Source organism: Acomys minous (genome assembly GCF_964271855.1).
Source record: "Acomys minous genome assembly, chromosome: 14".
Lineage (NCBI taxonomy): Eukaryota > Metazoa > Chordata > Mammalia > Rodentia > Muridae > Acomys > Acomys minous.
The window spans coordinates 92124127-92136709 of NC_140496.1; the positions used below are offsets into that span (position 1 = coordinate 92124127).

At 37.3% G+C, this 12583-nt stretch overlaps 1 protein-coding gene across 6 annotated transcripts in view; it reads left to right on the plus strand.

The window, feature by feature from the left end:
- EMCN (endomucin) overlaps positions 1–12583 on the plus strand; it is an 86981-nt gene that overhangs the window by 57160 nt on the left and 17238 nt on the right. For 4 of the 6 annotated variants that reach the window (XM_084756254.1, XM_084756253.1, XM_084756256.1 and 1 more), the window contains 3 exons: positions 9416–9454; positions 12180–12269; positions 12504–12557. In XM_084756254.1, coding sequence (XP_084612380.1) covers positions 9416–9454; positions 12180–12269; positions 12504–12557 — 183 coding nt within the window. The remainder of the gene's footprint in view (positions 1–9415; positions 9455–12179; positions 12270–12503; positions 12558–12583) is intronic. The other 2 variants (XM_084756255.1, XM_084756252.1) reach the window with 1 other exon arrangement.

A 12583-nucleotide genomic window follows, 5' to 3' on the forward strand; every position in this document is an offset into this window, starting at 1 on the left:
ACACTGAGCTCAACTACAGAAAGCAAATGATTTTCATATGGACAAGGGTCTTCACTTTAATATATTCATAGCTTGGACTAAAAAAAAGTCAACATTTTATACAACTTATTAAAAATTATCCAATATTGCATTTAAGCCAGCACTGTAGTGAAACCTATAACTCCAAAATGCATGGGGGAAAAGAAAGGTTAGGAATTGATTGTCTAGGCAACCAATCTTAAGAAGTTGGGGTGCAAAAAAGAAAATAGAAGGTAGAAAGTCATAAAAACAAGTGGGGAACTAATGAATTAAAATAAAACAATAAAGTAAACCAACAAAATATAATGCTGTGGTTTTGAACATGACATGACATTATAAACTAGAGAGAAATAAAGAAGATAAACATTACAAAGAACGCCTATGAAACAAACAATATTTTTCTGGGCCCCAGTGACCCAAATGTATATAATTGAACTCTTCAACGAGTGAGAAGTGTGAACAGAAAAAGATTTCCCCAATATGATTAAAAACAACAGACCAGTAGACTGAAGAACCATGATGAACAAAAAAAATAGAAAGAAAAGGAAAAAAAGCCACACCAATGATAAAGAAAAAATCTTGAAATAAGCTGTTGAAAAAAAATGACACATTAAGTAAAAAGAACATGGAAAAATGACAGCCAAACTCCTTCAGGAACAATGCCTGCTGGAAAACAATGAGGAACATCTTCCCTCCTGGAGGAAAAACTGTCACCCTAGTGTTCTGTGGAGACTTTTATAGACGTGCAGGGCTGAGGAATTTCATTATGAGCAAGAGAGAAATATCACCCCACGGAAATTTAGATCTAAATAAAGGAAAGGGACACTGGGAGCTACAAACTCGTGAGTAAATACAAAAAGCGCTTTACCTCATCTTAATCTCTTCAATAGAGATGATTAAAGCATAACAAGTGCATCTGAGCATCAAATACACTTAGACAATATGTGGAACAATAATAAAGATATGTAAATCAAAAACACGGGAGAGGTAACTATACTGTTGTAAGACCAATTAACAGAGAAATTGGAATTGCAAAAGAAAGCCCAATCTGGAGCTGGAGATCAGTGGCTAAGTCCTGAGTCCAAGGACCCAACTTCACCTCCACCCCAGCATGCATATCAGTCAGCACAGAACTTGAATTCCAGCTTCAGGGGTATCTGGTTGCCTCCTCTGGCGTCCTGCAGCACCTGCACACATCTGCACATACCCATGTACAGACTCACACACATGCATATAATTTTGAAAATAATTTTTATTAAATGTTCAATCCAAAAGAAGTAATAAAGAGGAGAAAAAGTAGACAGGAAATTAAATACAAATGTCCGACTCTTCAGTTTAAATCAAGTACAATAATTGGCAGAAATGATATCACATGAAACAAAATGGCTTGAACATCTTTCTTATAAATGTAAGTCTTTTATATTGAACCAAGATGTGCCCAAACTACATGCAGACTTTTTAAAAAAATCTTTAAGTATAAACAGACTGATAGCTTAAAAATGGGGAAAGATACCTCAAAATTGCAGAAAGTTGTGTTAACACCAGATGAAAATGGTTTTATAATTAGTATTTACTAGGCTTAGATAGGGTGATTTCAGTCCAGACTGCTGCACCACACCGATCTTTTCACCAGCACTTTATGAAGAGGTCTCAATGCTGACATCTTTGATGACAGATTGCTTAGACAAGAAGCTCTGAAAAGCTCCATGATACATGCGAATCCTAGGCTCTGCCTAAATACCCAGGCAAAGTGTGCGTATCTCTTCAGTAAGGCAAAGATTTCCTAATCTGCAAGTGTTCTTGGATAGTCTCATAAAATGTGAAATGCTTTACATTTATACTTGTCTGGATTTTAGATGATCATTCCTCAACCAAAGAATGATGTGTGTGTGTGTGTGTGTGTGTGTGTGTGTGTGTGTGTGTGTGTGTGTGTGTGAACTAAAATCTGAAACTTGAAATATTTCTTTAGGCATTCTATTTGAAAACAGAAAGTGTGTGGTAGAGGGGGAAAGTCAGTTTGTTATTTGTAGTGTTGAAATTGAGAACACTTAGTTCTGAAGAAGCTTGATGAAAAATGTAAAGCATTTCAGTAAAACAAAATTAACTCCAAAACTATCTACAAAAATTAAATCTCTTGATATAGAAACCAGAAATATGAATGAATGGATATCCCGACTTTGAAAAATTAACATTGATTTTATATTCAGAGAAGTTTTAACAGGTACATGATATCACGAAATGTGCTATATTATACAAATGAAAATACACTACTAGCTAGTGAGCCGGAAGCCATGTAATGAGTCTAAACAAATGCCAGTGTTTCCGGTAGGTTGCTGTGAAGAGTAAAACCATCCTTCATGGCTCACACCTGTGTGCGAACTGTGTCTGTGGTCCCTGAGTTACTTGAATGAAGGTGGAGAATTTCTAAACCAAGAGGTTGAGAGCCACTGTTCCAATGGTTCACCGTATCCAAGGTACTGTGAAGAAATTTCAAAATAGTTCACTGGAACTAAGAACATGAACGTTAGAAGCATTTCTAGTATGAATATCTCACTGAAAAAAAAAAGCTTTTGTTCTTAGTCTCATGAAATAGTTTGTAATTCCATCATAGAGCCTTGGATATGATGAACCATAGGAACAGTGGCTCTCAACCTTCCTAATGCTGCGACCCTTTAATACAGTTCCTCATGATGTGGTGACCCCAGACATGAAATCGTTCTCATTGTTACTTCATAACTGTAATTTTGTTACTATTACAAATCATAATGTGAATATCTGTGGTTTTGATGGTCTTGGGAGACCCCTATGAAAAGGCCATTTAACCCCCAAAGGGATTGAGACCTACAGGATGATAGCCACTGCGTTAGACACACACTTAGTTTTCTAGGGACTATTGTGACAGTGTTTATACTGTGCATACAAAGTTCTTGCAGAATCATAATAGTCTATGGAAAAAAGACTTGGTATTTTCTTCCAACATTTTTTAACATAAAAAAATCAAATTACTATATCTTTGTATGTTGTATTGTGTTAGGGTTTTTTATTTCTCTTTGAGTTACTGGCTTGAGTTAATTCTTAAAAATTGTTAAATGAATTTTGGCTGAAGATTAGGATAGACTTTAAGCAATTTCAGAAGTTGCCCTGTTATGTAATTCTGCCATTTTGTACTACATACTTATATACAATGGCAGACTTGACATTAATAATCACCAAACCAAAGCATCAGTCAACTGAAGACTGTGGAAGATGCCCTTTGTCCTGTAGTACTAAAGACAATTCTTCATGTAAAAATAAACAGGCACATCCATCTCAATAGTATAAATATACTTTCATAGTTTATAAATGGCACAATTATGTGTATACCAGAGGAATACTTAAAACCACTTTCTTTTTTTATTTATTAACACTAAATGATGATTTGTATGTCTATTTTATACTGATATGTTCATGTGGCAGTAATAAAAATTTCTTAGTTAAAAAAAAAAAAGGAAAAGGACATCACAGAATTTATTCCCTCACAATTCTAGAGTCAGAAAAATCTATATCCAGTTTTCATTAGGGATCAGACTAGAGGCCAAGAAGGGTTCCCTCTTCCTTTCTGGTGACAGCCGGCTGTTCTTACACATATTTGCTTTTAGTATATTAATATACTCTGTATACATCCCACCTCTTGCCCGTGTGTCTGCATGCCAGTTTCTCCGCATGCTCTCCTATCCAGGCTAGCTTTCACTTTTATCAAAACATTTGTCATGTGATCTAAAGCCTATCCTAATCTACAAGCATCCCATCTCAATATCTTAACTAAATTATACTTTCATGGGTCCCTTTCTTCAAATAAGTCCATATTCATAAAACTTTTGGAGAGCTGTCACCCAAACCCACCTCAGGCCAGAAACCTGTATTGGCCCTCTATACACCTAGCTTTGTTGTCACACATTCATTGTCGCTATGTAGTTCTATTTTCCTGGGCACTGACATCTGGTTCAAAAGAGATGCTAATAACAATGACTCCTGTAGGCCAGCACCAGACTGCACAAGTGTCATGTGTAACCTATTAACCTTCTCACCCCAAGTCTCCAGTTTTGGACCATGGAGTAGAAAATATGACATTCTTGTTGACCCTTTTTTTCATTCTCTGTGACGTTGTGGCTTGGATCTCATATTTGTCCCCCAGACTCTTATCTTGAAAGTCTGGTCCTCACATAGCAGTGAGCAAAGGCTGGACTTCTGGTGGTGATCGATTTGTGAGTGCTCTGACCTTGTGGCAGTGTATTACATGTACAGTGCCTTTGACGAAATGGCCATTGTCTGCTTTCTCCATTATGCCCCACCATGGCATACTGCCTCACCACAGCCCAAAGCAACCAGTCAAATAACTGTGGACTGGGGCCTCTGAAACAGTGAGCCAGACATGCCTGTTTTCCTTCAGGTTGATTTCTCTTAGGCAATTTGTCACAGCAGTGGAAAACTTACATGTACATTTTGTTAGTTTCTGAGGACAGGAAAGAGGAAGATGTGGCGGACAGAAAGGGAAGTGGTGTTAGGCGAGCCCAACACATGGCTGGTGGGTCACATGTCTGGCTTAGAATACAGCTGAACACACAGTTGAAAATTATTTAAAACATTATGACAAGACATGATAGATATTGATTTACCTTCCGAATTTTAGATGCACCAAGATAGGAAAGATGTTTTCTTCAAGGCTGCCAAATACAAACAGCCAAAGCACTAAGAATGTAACATTTATATAATTCCTGATTGTTTCATTATTCTTCTTGCTGTAGGCAGTTTATTGCATATATGTGTAATAATATAAATGTATATGTACAAACTTTAAAAATATTTAATGAAATAAGAAAAAATCTACATACTCAGAAACTAGATTTTTAAAAAGGGAAATGAAAGTGGAAGTCAGACTGTTTAGGAAGAGGGCAGGCACCAGTGAGGCTAGGGTGGGGAAAAGAACAAGAGAGGGTGAAAAGACGGTGAACATTATAGAAGCATACTGTATACATGTATGTGAAACTAATAAATCCATTGTTTTGTATCATTAACATATACTAGTAAAAAATTAAAGGCAAAGTGAAAATAAAATACCTGAAATTAATAAAAAAATTTCATTAACAAAGTGAGAGACATGATATATTAAAATAAACTATATATTCTATAAATATTTAATTAAATAAATGTGATTTCATTTAAAAAACATTACGACACATTGTGAGGTATCTTTATTGTAACTGAGCAAAGGTTCTAAAGTCTAGATCACAATGTCATGTCACGGTATCAAGTGAATTGTGGTAGGAGAAGTGGATTCAATGTTTAAAACCAGATTGGAAAGATTTTGGCCAGAAATTAGCAAGAAAGGAAGATAATTATTCCTTCTCCCCTGAGTGAAGTCTGACATAGCTGAGGAAAGAAATTGGGAGCAAGATTATGTATTGGTGGTAAATTGCAAATAAATTGTATGTGATAAGAAAATGTATTTGGTGATCTGTTTATCACATATAACTGTTATATATAATTAATATGTGATTGTATGTTATGTATTCTATATTAATTATACATGCAATATATTAAATATAAATCATTTATATACTATAACTCTCATGCATTTCTACTTTATAATGATAATGTTTATATACAATAAATAGATTACCAAATAAATTTTCTTATCCTATAATTATTTATGATTTATTATGAAGTTTACTTTTATACAAAAAAGAATTAATTTCACAATAACTGAGTAGACATTTTAGAGGTGCTACCACCTGACCCTGAGAATGGGCTACACCCAGGTCTTTGTGCTTCAAGGCACCACACCTGTCTTCAAACAAGCAGTGGTGGCTCTGATCATGCCAGGAGAAAGTTGGGTTACTGGTTTTGAGTGACGATTCTCAATTCAAAATGCCTTTTAATAAAAAGAATTTAAGTACAAACTTGCCGGGTAAGTCTGAGGACTTGCGAATAGATCCCCAGCACACCCTAAAAATCCAGGCATTGTTGTCTACACCTCTAATCCAGGACAGGGAGGCAAAGACAGGTGACTCACTGAACTTACTGCATAGTCATTTTAGCCATCAGTGGGCTCCAGGTCAACCAATGAAAAACTCTATCTCAAAACTAAAGTCAAGAGCAATTGACAAGACACCCAGCATCAGCCTCTGTACTCCAAAGGCACATACATGGTCAAGCACACTGTCACACACTGGAACACATGTGCATACATACACATACACACACACACACACACACACACACACACACACACACACACACACTGCATCCTTATAGTATCCCCATGAACATTAAACTAAAAGTAAATAACAACCTTATCAATCGTTCCCTTCAAACCATTATGTAGAACCCATCTCATGCAATGCTATTGTCCCACAATTCAGAAAGCATTAATTTATCTGATTGCCAATCCAGTGTCAATGTTGCTTTATGAACTGTGTCGCTCACTTGAGGATTTAAGCATAACATTCTTCCTTAACTGGCTAGCTATTTGGTATCATTTGCTACAGGTACAAACAGGAAGACTCTGAAGAGTAATAGTCTTAGGCACATGCCGTAGTTTGGACAAACCAAAAACAATCTCATATCCATGTCCACTGACTTATTGTCAGATGACAGAGTAATACAATCCAAATTGGTCATAATTGATTTTACAGTAGAAATATACAACCATATATAAAAATAGCTCTACATATTCTTTCTCCTGCATTTAGTATCACATTTTCTGTGCCACTATAGTTTGTTATCTGGAAAGGCAATCTCTTCTATGAAATATGCAAAGTTACTTGCTGTATTGCTGGTAAAGCTTTCTGATTTGAATGATAATGTTTAAGCTCAGTTTTGGAAATATATTTGCAGTTTTTAAGACTACAGTTTCGTACTACAGAATCAAACTCAACAACAGACTTCAACAGTTCTATCTTTGACTGATCATCCAACTGTGAGAATATTAGCAAAAGCATCCCATATGCATTTGAGATTTGACTTCCCTCATTTCCTCTACAGATCTGAGTGTGGCCTTCTGACAGCACATATGTGTCCTTACAGATATAAATAAAAACCAGAGATACTCACATTTAGCCATATGCCCGAGCACTTATTTTTACTGAGATTTTCATATTCCCTAAACTCTGCCTAGGTTTCAATGTTATGTTCATTTTAAAACAGTTTGTTGTCTTCAAACTATTTCTTCCATTTCAAGAAAAGGCCACACATTCTTATTTGTTTTGTTTTGTTTTGTTTTTCCTGAAAGGGCTTGAGATCAGATCTAGGCACTGAGCATGCTAGGCAAGCACTTTTCACCAAACTATACCCCAATTCCTGATTGGTTGAGACACCGTCTCACTATGGAGCTCAGACTAATCTCAAACTTGTGATCCTCCTGCCTCAGCTTTCCAAGTGCTGTAATTAGATAGGCTTCTGCCATTATATCTAGCCCTATTCTATTCTTGGATAAATACTTGAAATCTGTAAAATTTTCTCCTCAACATTTTATTCCTCCATGTACAGATATAATTATGGGCCTTGACCTCAGGCTACTCAATACAATGAGATGAATTGATGTTTCTTTGCATCCCAGCAAAGTTCCACACACAGTTACATACCGCATCTATTTCACATTCACATAACAGTATTATGTATTTTGGAAGCTAAAAGAAATTCAAATAAAGGAGAGTCTGAAGGTTTGTCTGATGCAAGTTTAAAGTTTTCCATTCTTAAGCAAATCTACAGTGAGAAAGGTTGTGACCTGATATTAATAAAAGGAACAAAGAGTTTTGATTTTCTTTGTATTCTAATCCTAGCTGCTAATAAATATTTTAACTGCATCTTCCAAATGCAGCATTATGCCACTTTCAAAAGTATTTTAATTAATTATCAAAAGCAGGAATTAATTATATAAGCCTTATACTTAGACTGTTTAAGAGGAGGAAAACTGTCTATTTTCATGTCAGTAGAGGGGCTTGGAAGCAAAGCCCTGAATTGTCATTGTGGTTCCACCTTTAAGAAAGCAATTGAGGGCTGGAGAGATGGCTAAGAGGTTAATGGCACTGGCTGCTCTTCCAGAGGTCCTGAGTTCAATTCCCAGCAACCACATGGTCGTTTACAACCATCTGTAATGAGATCTGGTATCCTCTTGTGGCCTGCAGGCACACATGCAGGGAGGGCACTGTATACATGCATAATAAATAAATAAGTAAATAAGTAAAAATTTATTTTTAAAAAGGGAGCAATTTGATTTCTCTCAGCTAATATTTGCAGATCTACAAAACAGGAATACTATCTCCTATAAACACCAAATTTAAAATTTGTCATCTTTTCCATTTACTAGAGACATACTATGGCATATCCTAGGAATCGCTGCCCTGTATAAGACAGGAAATCTGTTCTCAGGGAGGTACAATCCATCAGACAATAAGCAATTCTTCAAGGTATGGTATTAATGAAATTAAAGTGGAGGAAAACAAGTGAGGTGAGAAGATGGTGTGAGGGTGTGCAGAGACAGCTTAGTAAAGTGGCTTGAGAGAGCCCAGAGGCACAGGGAAGAAAAGAGAAGCTCATGTCTGGGCGAACCCCACATCTTTAAACCTTTGATCTATCGACACCAGGTACAAGGTGAGGCAGTGTTAAAGAGGGAGCTGATAGGTTGGAGACCTGGGGAATGAGGTAGAGTTCTTGATGTCCTAGGAAGTCTGGGCAGCCACAATAAAGAGCGGGAGGTGCTGGTGAGTCAAGGTTAATTTTAAGAGATTTCCCTAGGACCTCTTGGGGCCTAGCAGGTGTTGGAACAGATTGGAGCTTCGAATAAACTTTTAACCTAGGTCTTCAAAATATACAGGAATAAAACAAAGGCGATTCTAGAACAATAGCACCGGAGAGCCCCTCCATGCAGGAATCAAAGAACTTGTAGTTCAAAATTACCTGGATGGAGATCTAGTAAGCTAGAGAAGCAAAACACAACCCCCTGTGTATTTCTCTAAATATAGTTTATGCCCTTTCTTTAGCATTGTGTATGACTGAGTTCATACTGCAAAGGAGGACTGAAAAGTTGCAACAGACACTTTATAGTACACAAAACCTAAGACATTTGGTCCTTATAAGAGGAAGTTACAAGTACAGTGATTTGTACCCGGGAAAATGCCATGATGAAACTATCGCTTAAAAATTAAGAAAATGGGGAGAGATCGAAAAGTTACTTGATTCTTGCTCTGAGACTTTCTGCAATCACAAAGCTCCATGATTCTACTATCTGGGGTGGGGGTGGGGGGAACAAATGAAATCAAAAGAAGTTGATGTCTATAAAACATACCTCTGAAACAACTGTAAAACCAGACAATATATGCAACATTTAATTTTAGTGGTTTTTTTTTTTCCCTGAAAGCTGAGAACCAGAGTTCAATCAATACAACACAAATGTCAGGTAAGTCCATTTTCTCTTCTAAGATAATGAATCAGAAATATGCCAAAAATAAGATCAGGTAGGTGTACATTTATCTGCATGCATATGTGAGCTTGAAAGCACAGTGTAGTAGAAAACAATACAAGACAGCTAAATGTTAGAAGGTGTTGGATTTAAAAAGCTGAAGCTAGGAACATCCAAGGTATGCCTGTGGTCTGTGATAGAGGTAAGAAGAGCAGGTCCTGGAGAGGGAACTTACAAATATCTCTGCCCAGTTCTGGCTGTGTTTATTGATCAATGTGTCCTCTCAAAGGAGCACAATGTGTTCACATACATTTGTACAAAATCTGGTCCCGATATCCAAAAGTAGTACATTGTAGATAACAGTTAAAGCCTACAATGGCAATCCCCAAAAGTTCCCATGTGTGGACACCTGACTTTTTGTTCTGAATTAATGTTCAATTGTGGAGGAGCAGGGATTTCAAAGAGCCCCTCGGGATGGGGAAGGTGGTAAGGCTGAGTGCTGCTTGACCTTCTGCATCTGTAGAGGACGGTGGCCTTCCATCTTTCTCATTTTGCTAATACAGATGAAAAAATCAATATCACATGGCTATACTTGGAATTTTTGAGGAAATTAAACAAACTGCTTTTAGTTGGACAGTTCACCTTTCTAAAAGTCATAATCAGACATTATAACAATATCATGTGGCATATATATTACATAATGTTATATAACTTAAAATAACTGTACTAGGTCCAATTATTCTCCTAGACAGTGCAGCTTTGGCAGAAAGCAAGGGTAGCACATCTTGAGCACAATGAACGAAGATCATCAGAATACACAGAGAGAATATCACTACGCTCACAATTGTGGGTTCACCTGAGTACCATAATGTCAGCAATATGATCGTGCTAAAGACAGGTTTTCTCAAGTTGCAAGCCAAAATGTATTTTTAATTAGAAAAATAACAGAAATATAGACACCAAATAGTATTACGCCCGTTAGAGGTAAATCCGTGTGAGCATGTTGAACTCAGAAAAGATTCTTTAAGAATGCCAGTTACAAGAAAAACAAGAATAGAAACTTGGAAGTTTCTGTTTCATAGCACGGACCACTCACTAAAGAAGGGTAATCACGACAGTCTTCTCCTGGGTCACAGCTGTCACCTCAGCCCCAGACAATTGGCTCATTTTTGCTTGGAAAGTTTGGTGGGGTGCTGTTTGAATCGGGAACCATATGTCTTAAATCAGCCCTTGGCCTGAACATGAGGAGGTAATGAGAGGGGTACGGAGTCTTGAGAAGCAGCTGTTGGTAAATCCCAAGACCACTGACCATCAAGTGAGCCATCTTGTCCTCTACCTAAACCCCTAAAAGACTATTGGACCCTATATGGCCTTTCACACAGGAAAGCACAACTAACGGCGTGGAGCTTTCAGCTAGCTCCCACTCTCTCACTTAATATTCCCCCTCCCCCTCTTTTTTTTTTTTTTCCTTTTGCCTGCTTTGTGCACTAGCCTGACATTTCTCTTTGTTCTTATGGGCATGTATCTAGCTCCCTCCCACAGATCCTCTTGCCTGGCAAGCATAGTGTAGACTCTCAACATGATTCCTCCCCCACAGAGCACGCAGCGTGTGCTACGCCGTGGGTGGCAAAGGAGAAAAGAGCCATGGCAGCCCTAGAAACATCAATCTCTCGGGAGCAATTACGCATGGCCTCACCACTCCTAAGGAGTCTTAAGCAGAGTGAATGTCTCAGTGTAAGGAAGCGGTCAGCCTTGCTTTAGTGCACACTGGCTGAGGCAGGAGCTGGTGGGCGGTTTCGTGAGAGTTAGGACTTTGGCATTCTGGGAGTTTCATGGGGAGAGGAGCCAGAAGCTACGATACAAATGAGAACTTTGTGCCACAAGAGGCAAAGAATTCACTTTCAAAAATTCCAAATTACAATTTTACTTCCATTTCACAAGAAGTATGATGATTACAAAGCATCCAGTGTTTGTATTTTCTTTCATTTAATGAGATGTTTTGTATTATGTTACATATATATTAAGCTATATTGTCTTATATTTAAATTTTTAATAATTTTTATTCTTAACAATGATATGCTTAGTCTTCTGATTGAATATAAAAAGAGCATTTTCCTTGTAGGAAAAAAGATCATGGCCAATGGAAGAGACACAATCAAGCAACCATTGTTTTAGGGAAGATGTTCATAAAAATTGTAGAGCCTTCTGGGGGAATCAAGGAGTCTCCATTGGTTTTCCCCCACTTTTCATCAGAGCCTTCATAGTGATTTTTTTTATCTTCAGCCACTGGGAAATATAAAATCTCAAGCTTTCTGCATTTATATCTATTTTAAGCATGAGTGATGGACAAAACACCATTTCCCAAAATTAAAAAATACCCTAAATGTGGTTAGTGTTTATCAGAGATTTACATCTTGCAAGAACCTCATGCTTCGGGCTCTATGCACTGTGGACTAGGATATGAGACGTGCTTAGATTTTCTGGCCAGTTCTCCTCTGGGTAGCACAACAGTGATACGCAGCTCATCTGATGCCAAAGCCAGTCATCATTCCTGGGGAAATTTGTGAAGTAAAGTTCAGCATGACTATTTTATATATTTTCTTATACAGAAATAAAGTGTTTTCTCAGACTTTTAAAAATGAAGACTATTTAATTCTAGAAAGAAGTCCAAAATGAAGATTCAATGCCTAAACTGAGTCCGGGTTTGTGATTTTTCCTATAGTTACGACTCAACTGCCAGATACCTTGCCAAAAGCCACTGTGTCACCCTCAGCATCACAAACAACTGCAAAAATCATCTCACAGCCTCAAGGTAGGATGTTTGTGCATCTGAATGGAAACTTACTCTACTTACTGCTCTTTATAAAATAAACACTATCCATCTTGATTTTTGAAACATATTCTTGCAGGGTGAAGGGAAATTTTGCACTTGCAACATCATAACTATAAATCATGGATATTTTCCTAAATAGGAAAAGCGGGAGGGTTAGGTCTATTAACATATTTATCAAAGGCACTGTATTTGTTTTCTTTCTCAAAATAACAGGCACTGATGATGGGAAGATTACAGCCACTCCATCAACCACCCCCTCTTATTCCAGTAAGTAACATATGCATCCCCATTGG